Source organism: Coturnix japonica, chromosome 31 (assembly GCF_054131305.1).
Source record: "Coturnix japonica strain WE chromosome 31, WE-NBRP24, whole genome shotgun sequence".
Taxonomy (NCBI): domain Eukaryota; kingdom Metazoa; phylum Chordata; class Aves; order Galliformes; family Phasianidae; genus Coturnix; species Coturnix japonica.
The window spans coordinates 6,193,109-6,206,805 of NC_140693.1; the positions used below are offsets into that span (position 1 = coordinate 6,193,109).

General features: G+C 44.7%; 1 protein-coding gene across 2 annotated transcripts in view; it reads right to left on the bottom strand.

Moving 5' to 3' along the window:
* Positions 1 to 11,093, bottom strand: part of LOC146755717 (obscurin-like) — a 35,450-nt gene extending 24,357 nt beyond the window's left edge. Inside the window, exons 1-4 of one of the 2 annotated variants that reach the window (XM_085525334.1) lie at positions 10,771 to 11,093; positions 10,387 to 10,491; positions 9,222 to 9,490; positions 8,269 to 8,529 (exon numbers count right to left, since the gene is read on the bottom strand). In XM_085525334.1, the coding sequence (XP_085381460.1) occupies positions 9,342 to 9,490; positions 10,387 to 10,491; positions 10,771 to 10,888 (372 nt within the window). In that variant the 5' untranslated portion in view covers positions 10,889 to 11,093 and the 3' untranslated portion in view covers positions 8,269 to 8,529; positions 9,222 to 9,341. Of the gene's footprint in view, positions 1 to 8,268; positions 8,530 to 9,221; positions 9,491 to 10,386; positions 10,492 to 10,770 lie in introns of those variants that run through there. The other variant, XM_085525332.1, reaches the window with a different exon arrangement.
* Positions 11,094 to 13,697: the final 2,604 nt, after the last annotated feature.

Here is a 13,697-nt window from a genome sequence, read left to right on the forward strand (position 1 = left end):
TTCAGACCCCATTTTACTAACCCGCATTGTCAAATGTAAAATACGCACCTGGCTTTGGCAATGAATGTAGGATGGACTCGGGCAGTATTCCCCTGATGAGTTCCACGCACTCACCAGGGAAAAAACCAACCTGTAATAAGAACAAAAAGACAGGTGGGCATTAGCCCAAGCCCAGAGCCAAAGGGAAGGTCCTCTGACACCGACACAGGGCACCTGTTTGCATCCAGAAGCCATCCTGTGCAGGCAGAGCAGCTCCAACCGGAGATTCCCGACTCTACTGAAGCTGTGCTCTCTAGTCAAAAATGTGTGCCTACCTCAAAGCCACGCTTGCCTCTCCACCAGGGGCTCATCTCCTTTGGTGGCATATCAACAATGCACACGATGTCTCCAACCTGCAAAAGATTGAAACATCAATCCCAGCTTCAGCACAGCTAAAACAAAAGCCTTCTTCTACGACACAAAATATGAGAGTATTCCCAAGGCGTTCACACTCTATAATAATTCTGTGCACAACAACAAGGAACGCCTGGAACTGCTTACCTCCAGAGAGAGCTCATCCAGCCCCTGGGCGACGTGGCTCCTAATAACATGGGCTGCCGCAATCGCTGGTACGTTTAAAGATGACATAGCACGCACCAGCTGCGGCTCCCGCATGTTATCAGCCTGCAAAACAGAGCACAGGCTGTGGTCAGGAGATGAGGACAAACCAGGAGGATTTCAAGGTGAGGAGCACATCTGCAAAGAAAGCTGCAGCAAATGCGCTCCGTCCTTATCAGGAGCACTTCAGAAGGAGCTGCACGTCTCATCACAGTTATTTCCCTTTCTGGCGTGCATTGCCAGGCCATGCAAAGATGCATCTCTCTCTACCCAGACTAATCAGCAATGGCACTGGCACAGACAGGTGGCCAGGCCCTTTTTGGCCCATTCTTTCCTGCAGGAGAGTACACCTGCAGCTCCTTCTAATGGCTCAACACAGGGAAAAAAGACTGGCCAGAGCTTCATACTGTACCTCCGTCGCCGCCAACTCAGGCTCACGGCTGATCCCACTGCACGCAGCACCCATCACAGCAAGTGTGAACAGCTGGAACAGAGCAGAAACACACTTCTGTTTTCTCTATTCACACAGCACAGTATGGACAGACTTCTTCAGAGCTACCCGCGCATACCCTGCGGCAAAACCATGCGGGGGGACAAAACATGGCACGTACCTGGCAGTGAGATCACTTCAAGCTATCTGCAGCAGTTCCTTGTCGCTTTGCTTGGATGAAATGAGAGCAAAAGCTGCACCGAGGCAGTGGGCGGAGGGTGAGGAGAGGAGAGAGAAAGAGCAGGTCAGTGAGCAGGGCTAAGACAGTCATGGAATAACACACACAGCACAACTGTCCCACCCACTTGCTGCAAGACATGCTGAGTCTCAGGCTACGTGATGCCTGTCCGCCCAGCAACTTTACAATGCTTCCACTACTGAGCAAAGACAATGGAAGAAGCACGGGACAGGTGCCAACTTTACTGATACCCCCTTTGGAACGTGTGTACCGGGGAAAATTACGTCTGATGGTCAAGAGTAAGCAATACGGTGCTGTGAGCTCAAACAGCCAGCAGTTCTCAACACCTCACTGCCCACCCATCCATCCCACGTCAGCTCAGCTTACCTACAAGCTGCTGCACACGACGGTGAGAAGAAAAAGCACTAAAGATACTAACTAAAGCCACTAACTAAAGGCACTAACTAACTAACGGCACTAACTAACTAAAGGCACTAACTAACTAACGGAACTAACTAACTAACGGCACTAACTAACAACAGTAACTAACTAACAACGCTAACTAACAACACTAACTAAATAACAAAACTAACTAACAAAACTAACTAACTAACGGCACAAAAGGCACAAGAACAACAAGACAACCAACCACTCCGACCACTAGCTCACCCACAAAGGAACACAGAACGCACTGCTCCTCCCCTCATTCCAGCCGCTTATGACATCACCAACGGCCAACAGCCTGGTCCACCATGACCCCCCACAAGGCGGGGAGCCAAGACCACGTGGTCACGTCTGATTCCAACACGGCACCACAACATTCCAGGACTCAGTGTGGGCTTGGAATTCTATCCTGGTGTGGCAGCGCAATGGGAGGTGTTAGGGCACAGCTGAAGAGCTGACAGACAACGGACGTTTCCAAAGGAGGGTGCCAGATTAACTCTCAGCATTCTCTTGCGGGGCTCTTAGGAATGCTTCAAACCCATTTTCACTGCCTAGCTCATTTCTAGAAAGTCCAGTTGAGAAATGCTCACTTTGTCTGGGGAACGCCTCTATGCATAATGAATGAAAAATAAAATAAAATGGGCACGCGACCCTATGAAACTTACCTCTCTGCTCTTGCTGTCAGCCAGACACCTCAGATGAGCATGACGTGTCCCTGCTCCTGAATGAAGATCCACCCAAGTCTGTGTTCCTCTCTGCTCCATCTCTGGCTCTAAAAGAAACACAGACAGAGATGATTACAAGATCCTTTGTGCAGACGAAAGACAAGGGTGCACACGAATTCTGTTTAGCAAGAAATACTACATTCCCAATGGTAGTACTTGAATCCTCCTTTGGGGCTGGAGCTCAACAGGTGAACACATCAGAAATAACACAAAGTGCATCTGGAAGACGTGTCTCAAAGCCCAGAAAATCCAACACGGGAGGGGGCTGGACAGTGGACCACAAGTGTCCATTTCCACTGCAGCTCCCTGTAGAGAACAGCACCAATCAGTAGGCGTGAATCAATTCATTCACAAGCTGCATAATGACTCTGTTCTTTACATAATAAAGAAACACACAGAGATTCCTGACCAAAAAGTTGGGAGTTAATAACGACCAAAGAGGTTCCTGTTCCTACGCCTCATCCTCTCACCCCAACTCCTGGGTGATGCCCACAGGCTTCAAGTCAGCTCTCAAATCCGTTGAACTCCAGTCACAGAACTCCATCAAAAAGGATGTCACACATGTGACACTTACATACATTTTGCATCAGAAACAGTGACGCCAGCAGGAGCAGAGAGGTGACTGTCCCCCTGTACTCAGCACTGGTGAGGCCACAACTCTAATTCTGTGTCCAGTTTGTGGCCTCTCACTGAGAAAAAGACACTGAGGCATTGGAACGTGTTCAAAGAAGGGCAACAAAGCTGGTGAGGGGTCTGGAGCACAATGGGGCCATATGAGGAGAGGCTGCAGGAGATGGGAATGTCCAGCCTGGAGAAGAGGTGGCTCAGGGGAAACCTCATTGCTCTCTATAACTTCCTGAAGGGAGGTTGCAGTGAGCTGGGGGTCGGCCTCTTCTCTCGTGTCATTACTGATAGAACTAGAGGGAATGTTTTCAAGCTGCGGCAGGAGAGGTTCAGGCTGGACATTAGGAAATATTACTTCTCAGAAAGGGTGGCCAGGCACTGGAATGGACTTCCCAGGGAGGTGGTGGAGTCACCCACCCTGGGGGTGTTCAAGGAACGTCTGCAGAAATCCCTGCTGAAATCCTGACCTCTGCCACAGGTGGCTGAGTGACACAAAAGCTGTGTCCTTGGTTCCCGGCCTTACCTTCACATGCTGTTCATCTTGCTCTGCAGCTCCTGTTCTGAATAGTCTTCTTATATTCCCATGTGATGTACCCTGAAATACATCATTTAGTGAGTCTGAACAAAACATAAGACATTAATTGGAACTGTGAAGAAATGTTTTTTGCACTTTACTTGGAGGATGTTACATGCTATACCTTCTTTTCTCAATTGTAACACATGATTTTTTATGAAAAGAAACATAGCAAGTCAGCTCTTCAGTGTGCATATTGATGAAACTTGGTGAAATACAACTTTAGAAAAAGGTAATTTGAAAATTTAAATATTCTTATCAGAATCTCTGCTATTAGTTACCGTTCCAATGTTCTGATTTGATGATGATTCTCTCAGAGCTGTTTTGTCACTCGCCACCTCAAATGCACTTCAAGTGCTTTAGGAGCATCACTGGAATTTTGAATAAACTCGATATATTTTAGGAAAGCTGCTACAGATGCACGACTGCAGTACTTTGGAAAAATATAATCTTGATTGAACGCTGAACAGTGTTATTTAATTATAATCCAGGTAATTAAATTAATTAAACCAAGGGAATCACCTCCCAGTCAGTCAGCTCCAACCAGGGAAATCGCTTCCCTGCCAAGCAGATGCAACCAACACAAGCTGCTACATCACTCTAGGGCCCCACTGAGTCTTCCCAAGGGGTCTCCAAAGGCTTCCCTGTTGACTTCTGGGAACCTGGAAACACTCACATGGAAACCAGTGCCCCCTAATGTGCCCCAGAGGTTTCTCAGGGCCCTGCAATTAGCTCTACAGACATCCAGACATGCCCCAGAGCAAGTATGTGTGCTGTAGGGAGCCCAAGAGACATTCCAGAGTATGCTAGTACTCCTCAGTGCGCTCAAGTGTTCTTCACCTGTCTCTAAATATGCCATACTTGACTTTGTTTTCTCTTCTGGAGCTTAGTTCTCAGCTTTGCTTTCTCATGCCATTTATCATTCAGTTTAGAGATTATTTTAACTAAAATATTTTAATCCACCATATTTTCTCAAAACTAAGAATTGATCCCGCTCAAGGAAACAGAAGAGAAAAACATCACCCACAGGCTGCAGATATTTACCTCGACTTCTCTACATGCCATCCCCAGTGTGCTTTTCAACTCACCTTGCACAGTGACCCTGGCTTTTGTTTCAGAGTCCTCTGTCTCACAGGTGTACTCCCCGCTGTCCTTGGCGGTAGAGTCATGGATGATCAGAATGGCCCCAGTTCCCTCCTGCTGCAAGTCGTACTTCTGGCTTTTTCTGATTGCTTTGCCATCCTTGTACCACCTGATGTTCACATCTGGTTTCGACAGCTCACGGCTCAGGCTGATGTCCTGCCCTGCTGCTGCTGTCTTATCCTCCAGCTGTTTTGTTACCTCAGTAGGTTTTTCTGAAAGAAAACATGCTTTTTGAGTAACATACACTTAGGGTAGGATGCCTCTCTCAAAATACACGCATCTACATGCTGGAGATAAGTTAGAGAGGCACTTGCAACAGAGGCCATCCTACAGCCAGCAGTAATCTGTAAAGTACAGACAATAGAATTCCAGGCACCATTAATTCTCTCTTAAATCTACCCCATTGAGGATGATGAACCATGTCTGAAAACTGCCTCTTCCTTCTCTCCACTGATCACACTGGGAGCCTCAGATGATGCTCTCAGATGCACATGTTCTAGATAGGAATTTGTTGTACAGCTAGATGATGTGAAGGCCATCCCTTCAGCTTATACTTAGAGGATATTTGCTCCCACAGTTCCCTCAACAGATCATTCCTGATTTACTGGTAATGGAACAAGCTGTAGTGAGATGCCCATTTCCAACACTACCCCAGTGCTTTGGGTAGTTCTCACATTTGTGTAAAATGGTTCCTCCTTTTACTTATTTTTAAGAGAAATTCTCAGTGCTTCAAGGTTCAAGTAGAAGGTTGCTATTCACTTTAACCATATTATGAGTTAGCTCTCATGACAATCTTATCAGAAGACAGTTGAAGGAATCAGACCCCAGAATCTCTCCCATCTCATTACCTTTCACAGACAGAGAGGCTTTGGAGGTTAGACCACGGGCAATAAAAACGACTTCCCCAGAGTCAGTAGGAGTCACACTTTTGATAAGGAGAGTCTCTTACCAACCCACGTTAGAAGCTTTAAATCGCCCACCGCTTTCCACTCTGCTTCCATTCAGTGTCCACTTGAACTCATCAATGCTTTCATGGGACAGAATGCATTCAAAAGTACAATCTTCTCCCTCCTGGATTTCATTGTTTTTCAGCCGTTTGCTAATGCCAATATTCAGCTCTGGAAGATAAGAGATAGGTTAGTATGAGGTTTAGATGGAGAAAAGGCATTCGTGACCAATGTGAGTAGCAGTACTGGTGTTTGAACTCAGGATTTGCAGATCATGGCTGCGTTCCTCACTGATGTATTCTCTAAGACATTCTCCTCTCAGAATTACCGGAAAGCTATAAAAAAAAAGAGACGTGAATCTCTTGTCTTTGCTCTGGAAGAACTACAAGGAGAGCAGCTCAGTCCATGGAGCACAATGAAGATTCAATGAGCTACAGAGGGAAAAACCTAACAGAGAGGACAACTCTAGGATGCTGCGTGAGAAAAAGGGTTTTGCCTACGACAAGACATTAAATGTTTCTATTAGCTAATTTGTTACCATCCTACCCCTACTGGTGTTCAAACCATTTCTCCATTTTAGGGATGTTTAGAAAGGAAACATTTCCAGGACATTCTTGACGTGTTTTGTGATTTTCATGGCAAAAGGAGATACATTTACATCAAAAGCAATGGGAATTTTCCAGACATCACTGCGCTAAATTGCAGAAATACAGTTCTATTGTAGAAACTATTAAGGCTCGTGGGGGAATAGGTGTAAGACATAGTGACCACACTGAATGTGCTTTTAGCACTCCTTCACTTTCCACAGTACTTACCCTGAACGCCGACATTTGACTTGGCAACATCAGTGCCAATATCACAGGTATATAAACCTGCATCTGACTTCTCGAGGTCATGGAGAAGGAGACATAGGGTCTTCCCAGACTGTAGCAGCTCAAACTTGTTGCCAGAAGTGAGCACAACACCGTCCTTTTTCCACACTGGTTTGACCTTCTCTTTAGAGACTTCGCATTCCAATTTAATCACACCCCACTCCTCAACAAAAGCATCATTCAAACACTTCATGAAGACAGCAGGCTTCTCTGCAATTAAACAGGCAAAACAGAACAACGTGATACAGAAGTTGAGACATTTCCAGTTGTGTTCAGATTTTTAAAGAGGTATCAATAAATCTTTACCATTACTGACGACACCAATATAGAACCTAAAGTGGTTTCATGTCTGTTGACTGAATACACTTTAAGGAATTCTGAACTAATCAGTAGGAGAATACAGGGAACAGGAGGGACAGCCTGCATTGCTGTGGGTGGGACTGATATCATATGAAGTTATTGGGATGCAGCTCTTCTAAAGCTGGAGAGCTGGCATTGCCCTCACATGGAGCAGAGCTCATACAGCAGGCCACAGGATTAAGAGGATAAGCTGCTGAACACTTTTGATTTTCCTCTTTATTGACTCCTTTTATCTATCTTCTATTTCACACATCAGAGGTTTACACTGGGGAAAAAAGATCCACCAAATGCAAAAGAAAGGAGAAAGAGGAAATCCTTCAAACACTGAGCGCGTAGAGTAAAAGAGCTTAATTACTGGGGAGAGCAGATTAGAATCACAGTATCCTTAGAATTGGAAGAGACCCTTAAAGGCCATCTAGCCCAGCTCCCCTGCAATAAACAGGGACATTCACAGCTAGATCGGGTTGCTCACAGCCTGGTCATTAGTCATTCCAGAGGCAAAACACACACTGAATGATCTCTCCCTGCAGTCATAAATCCTTGGAGACAACAGCATTGACACTGCATGGCACTGAAGCAGTAAAAAAATTTGCTCCTGTAACTCTCCTTGTGTTAAGTAAAATGATGATAAAAAGCAATGGAATGCTTTGGCAGGACACCAAAACCATCCTCCTTCGTTGATATCTGCTGCAATGGAACCTTCCACTGGAAGAAAGCCCCTGATGTCTTGTCACCCCAGAGAGGTGAGCTTTAGAAGCAGGACTGCTGCACAATAGAATGAACTGGGGCTCCTTAGCATCTCTTGCATCCAGGAGGGGTGTGATCAGACCCACCTATCACCTTCAGGTGCGCTTTCTGACACCTTGTCTGACTTCACTGTCACTGGGCCAGCATCCTCAGGCTTAACCTGCTTCACTGTCAGTGTGCAGCAATTGCCAACGTTCTTGATGTCATTGTAATTGTTGGTGTAAAGGAGGTTGCCATTCAGAAACCATTCCACATCCTCATCATCATGGGACAGCTCGCAGGAGAAGACAGCAGAGCTCTCTTCTTCAATTTCCACATCCTGCAGGTGCTTCCTTACTTCTACATCGTGGGCTGTAGGGAAACAAGGTGAACTGTTACCACTGTTACTATAAAGCATACTGGGATGTGGTAGAACGGCTGGACTAGATAATCTTTGTGTAATCTTCTCAGTGAAGTTTATACATTTGCAAAGTTAGCAGGAGAGAACGGCAGAAATCAACCTCAAGAAGAGAAATCTGAGGTGAAATAGGACATGGAAGAGGCCACCCTCCATGCTCATACCTTCAGCTGTCAGCGTGGCCTCAGTCTCTGCAATTCCCGCCTTGCACTTGTACACACCAGCATCATCGGGCTTCAGCTTCAGAATCTGGAGCTCTGCTGAATGCTTATCCCTCTTGATCTTGTACTTCTCAGAGGGCTCGATGGGTGTGTGGCCCTTGAACCATTTCACAACCTTTGGAGAAGGCCTGAAGTCACAGGACAGGATGACAGAATGACATTCCAAAGCTGTCTTGTCCTCCAACTTCCTGGTGATTTGTATATGGTAATCTGAAAAGCAGGGGTGGAAGAGAAGAAAGGATGAGGACAATTGGAAGAAGAGGAAAGTCTCTTGCTTCTATTCCATTCCAATTAATTTCATGTTCACAATGGTTCTTTGAACAACTCTAAAGATAAAACAAATGATTGTCTATAGGGAAGGCCATTGATTACATTTCTATAAAGTAATACTGTATAGTATCTACCAAATGCAAGCTCCAGCTCTTGCTCTGTGCTTATTAAATTGCTCCCAGTTGAGGCTTTTATTCAAATAAGAGTGACTTGAAAATATAATAAGTACTTTAGGATGTGAATGGAGACTCTTACACTGGGGACAACAGGAGATAAAAAGCCTGCAAGTTTCTTTCAGATAAAATCAATGACAAACTGCATCAAATTTAGGTGCTACCAAACTTAAACTTGTCTAATTCAGAAATACAATTAATTTCACCTGATTTAACTTCTTTGGTATAGCCAAGGACAAAACCTCAGCTCTGTAGATCTGAATAGTAAGCACATCACAACTAATCATACAGATCTTTTACTGAGACGCAGCTGTCTCATTTAGTGTCCAATGACTTTGAACTGGAAATGGAGCAGAACCTCCAGACACACACACAATATTTCAAAGACCCCAGTGAAGGAAGACTGGACATTAATTAATTCTTCATCTTCATGATGTAAACCAAGCCAGGATATGTTACCTCTAACAAGCAGATTGGCTGTGGATTTGGATCTGCCAATTGAGAACTGAATGGTGCCTGTCATATCAGTGGTGGTTTTCAGTATGGTCAGCCGGTGGATGGTGCCTTCTTGCTGCATAATCAAGTTTCCGCCAGCCTGTAAGACTTCCCACGTAGATACCACCTGCGAGGTTTCACAGAAGGAATGGATACCTCGCATTCAAATTTGGCTTCTTCAGGCTCAGTCACATCCTCATCACACAGCTCCTTCACTAGATTAATGGATTGCTCTTTAAGAAAGATGGAACAAGAGAAAGCAGAGATTTAGAAGGAATGTAAAAAACCCTTACATTATCACCCTACTTACTCATGTCAGCATTACTGCACATGAACACTACACCTATCAGCTCAAAATGCCTTAAAACATCATTAAAAAATAATAGAAAGAAAGGAATGTTGTTAAGAAGTCAGACAATAAGACTGACAACCTGAAGAGAGCCCAGATCTTTTGATTCTTACTCCAACATCCAAATCAAACCATGACCTTCCCATCCCGATATCAAACTCCTCGCATTACAAAATGGAAAAGAGGTTCAATGAAACACGGACATTGATAATTACTTTGGTTAAATACAGCAACTTAGCTCTGAACAACAAGTTTTCTCCTAGTAGAGGTCTCTGTAGCTCAAACGTAATGACTCTACTTAAGAGAAATTCATTTTCCAGAATGTTTTTGCCCTTATAATTGTAACAGTGGCAAAGCTGGGGACTGAATTCTTGAGTAGTGTGCTAACTCAAATGTCTCCCTTTTCTTTATCGCACTTAACATCATATATATACCCTAACACTGTATATATTAAAAAAAGAACCCTGTGCTCTTTTACAACAGACAGAAAAAATGAAGAAAAAGTCAAGCTATGTTTTTTATCCCTCAACGTTCAAACACAAATCTCAAGTCTAGAGGTAGAAAATCAACCTCCTAAGAAAATAATCTGTTTTACTTAGCAAAAGTAAATCCCAAAAGACAAGCTGGATACTTTGTGGGCAGAAAGGTAGGTAGGTAGGAGTTTTTATTTCTGTGAAAGGTCCTGGTGGTGTTTAACTTCTTAGACATTAAAGCAAAGGATGTTAGCTGGTTTATAATATAAGATAATTTAAGCAAAATCGTCATCAGAAGCATAATTACCTTTAACTGTAAGATGGGCACGAGATTCTGCCTTTTCTGATACAGATTTGATTTCTGCTGCATCCTTGACTTGGACACGTGTGTAAGTCAGAGAGCAGGTCTTTCCTGAAGCAGAGAACCACAGAGTCACTAAGGCTGGAAAAGACCACTAAGCTCATCTAGTCCAACCGCCAACTCATCCCTACCAAACTGTGCTCTTGAGAGCAACCCCACAACTACACTTGGCTTCCTTGAGCAAAGAGCTCTGAGGCACATGGCCAGGCTGAGCATCATCCATCTGGTTTCACAGCATCACTGCCTCTTCTCTCATGTCAATGAAACCACCCATTCCACCCCAACCACATCCCACCAAAGCTGCTTAGTGCTCCCAAAGCGAATGCTCACCAGTTGATTCCAACTTGAAGGTCATCTTCTGGCCAGCAGCCTCGCAGATGTATTCTCCAGCATCTTTCTTCTCCAGCTGCTCCACAACCAGATGCCGTGTTTTGCCCACAGATTCCATTCTGAACTTTCTGGAGGAGGCAAGCAGTCTTCCATCCTTGTACCATTTTACTTCGCTTGGATCCTGTGCTACTTCACAGCTGAGGGAGGCACTTGCTGCCAGGGCAGCACTCACGTCTTTCTGCACCTTCTCCTGGTTTATAAACACAGGTTTTGGCTCTGAGGGAAGAAAAGAAAAAGTATTGACTGAGGGACTGAAATGAGACCATCTTGCAGGTTTGTATGTACAGGTTGGAACAGGTTTAGGTTACCACTTGTGCCCAAACTAATAGCCTTCACTAGAGAATATCAGCTCTTCTGTTGAAACTAAGTGTCAAATCTAGGCAAGAAAGAACCCAGGAACTGAAGGAACCAAGAGGGTCCTTGAACACCAGTCCCATGGTTGCAAGTCACTATGCAAACATATTGAACCCAAAAGAACATCTGTCCTGCAGGCAACCAAAACCTGAGTTCCTTTTACTTAAGACCCACTGTGAAACATCAAAACACATAAACATGTGATAGTCAAACCACTGGCTGCCTTTTCATGACCCAGAACAGTACTCCTGGCTTCCTGAACAGACTCCTCATGGCCTCTACCATTGCCACAACTGTGACTGTCAAAGGCACAAAGGAAATATGCTCACCAACGCAGTCCTTTGTTCTTTGTGTGTGATTTCCAGATATCTATTTTACTTTGAGCTCTGGGAATAGTCAGCTCTACCAAGTCTCTTACTGGGAGTAGCAGACTCACCTATCCAGATGCAGCCTCCAACATAAAGGCATAGTAAAAAGGCAGTGTACTACTAGGAGAAGTTCCTGCTTCTCCTGCCATGAAAGGCTACACGCACAACATGCACTCCAGCCTCACTGCACATACTTAGCTTAGTCAAATGTTTCGGTGAACAGGAATTACAGTTTGGGACCTCAGGCACAGGAGAGATTTGAATAATATCTTGAATACTGCTTCCATTGTACATATATCAGTAATTATTATTCTACAGACAGACTGAAACAGGTCGTTGTGCGAGACTAAAACCAAATACTTTCTACAAACCCAGGCAATCAAGTATAGGGAAAAATCCTCAGCACAGACTACTGCAACTGGATCACTGTATAATAGAAACTAGATTTTACTTTACTGTTCTCTGCTGTATTTCAGACAACACCTGTCTTACCTGTGACATGAATCTTGAAGGTGAGTTTCTGGCCAGCAGCCTCGCAGCTGTACTCCCCTGCATCTTTCTTCTCCACCTGGCTCAGCACCAGCCGACGCTGTTTGCCCTCTGACTCCACCTTGAACATCTTGCTCCAGGTGATCAGTTTCCCCTCCTTGTACCACTTCACCTCCGTCTTCTTCTGGGCCACCTCGCAGCTCAGCGTGGCATTTTGAGTCAGTACAGCCTTCACCTCCTCTTGTACCTTGTCCTTGTTTGTAAACACGTCTTCTTTCTCTGCAGGGACATCACAACAGTCACACCGTTTTGCTGTAGTCTGCTGCAGAGCTAACTCCAGTTCCCCATTTTCACTGTACTTGCCCTTCACAGGGAGCATCGTGATGCCTCATTATGACAGGAAAACACTTTTCCCTCTATTTTGCCTTGGGAAATGATAGGCATATCATTTCATATCATTTCATCTCATATCATATAATTTCATATCATTTCACATCATATCACAAAGCTAAAGATTTTACAGTCTGACAGCAGATTTGGACATGAGATTTAGAACACCTGCATGCACTGCTGAACCTCCTCCCTTCTCTTTTTTTCTTCTCGTGTCTCTCTACATTTCCAGTAAATCAGAAGGGAACGGCCCTCTAGAACAGGTTGCCCAAGGAGACTGTGGATGCTCCATCCCTGCAGGCATTCAAGGCCAGGCTGGATGTGGTTCTGGGCAGCCTGGGCTGCTGCTTGGCAACCCTGCACATAGGAAGAAGGGGGCTGGAACTGGATGAGCACCGTGGGCCTTTGCAACCCAGGCCATTTATGAGTCTGATTAGTGGCATTTTCCACCTCATTGTGTCATTCAAATTTTGTAACCAGATCTCTTCAACCACCTCCCCTTTTCTCACTCCTTGCATGCCTGGTGTGCTCTTGCACTGTAACCCTGCAGACACCAGCTGACTACAAGAGCTGCACAAGTTACCCTCCTTGCCTATGGTTTGTTGCAGGAATTCATTCCTGGATGGAAAAGCACATGTAGAAAAGTGTTGCTATGACACTAGTTGACCAAAATGTTTTGCACCAGAGGGGCGGCAAGTTGATCCTACAAATGCAAGACACACAAAATGAAGCGTTCCTTTCTCTCTGGGATTCCAAGCATTTTCTCACCTCTGACTTTCACTTGGAATGTTGCTTTGTCATCTTTTGTTTCACAGCTGTAGCTCCCTTGGTCTTTCAGGGTCACATTTTTGACCATGAGCTTGCGGTGCATCCCCTGGGAGATGATGTTTGTCCTCTGGTCCTGTTTCACCTCTGTTTGATCTTTCTTCCTTACGACAGCTCCGCTTGCAGCTGACACCTCACACACCAGCTCCAGGTCTTCAGAAGGACTGACTAATATTTCTGGAGTCGTTTTGGGCTTGTTGACAAAATCAATGGCTTCATCTGAAGAAAAAAAGAGAAAGTGGTTTACATCCTGACTCAGGCTTCTTCAGTACAGCATTAAGATACAGTTAGAACTGATTGTAATGTCTCTGCTCATTAAATTTGGGTGATGGAGTTTCACCTCTGGAGGTACTCACATACAAACGTGTGCTTGATTCTCCTGTGTAAGGAAAGAGTAAGTTCTATGCAGACAGTTCTTATTTCTTTTAATCAATTCTGTAT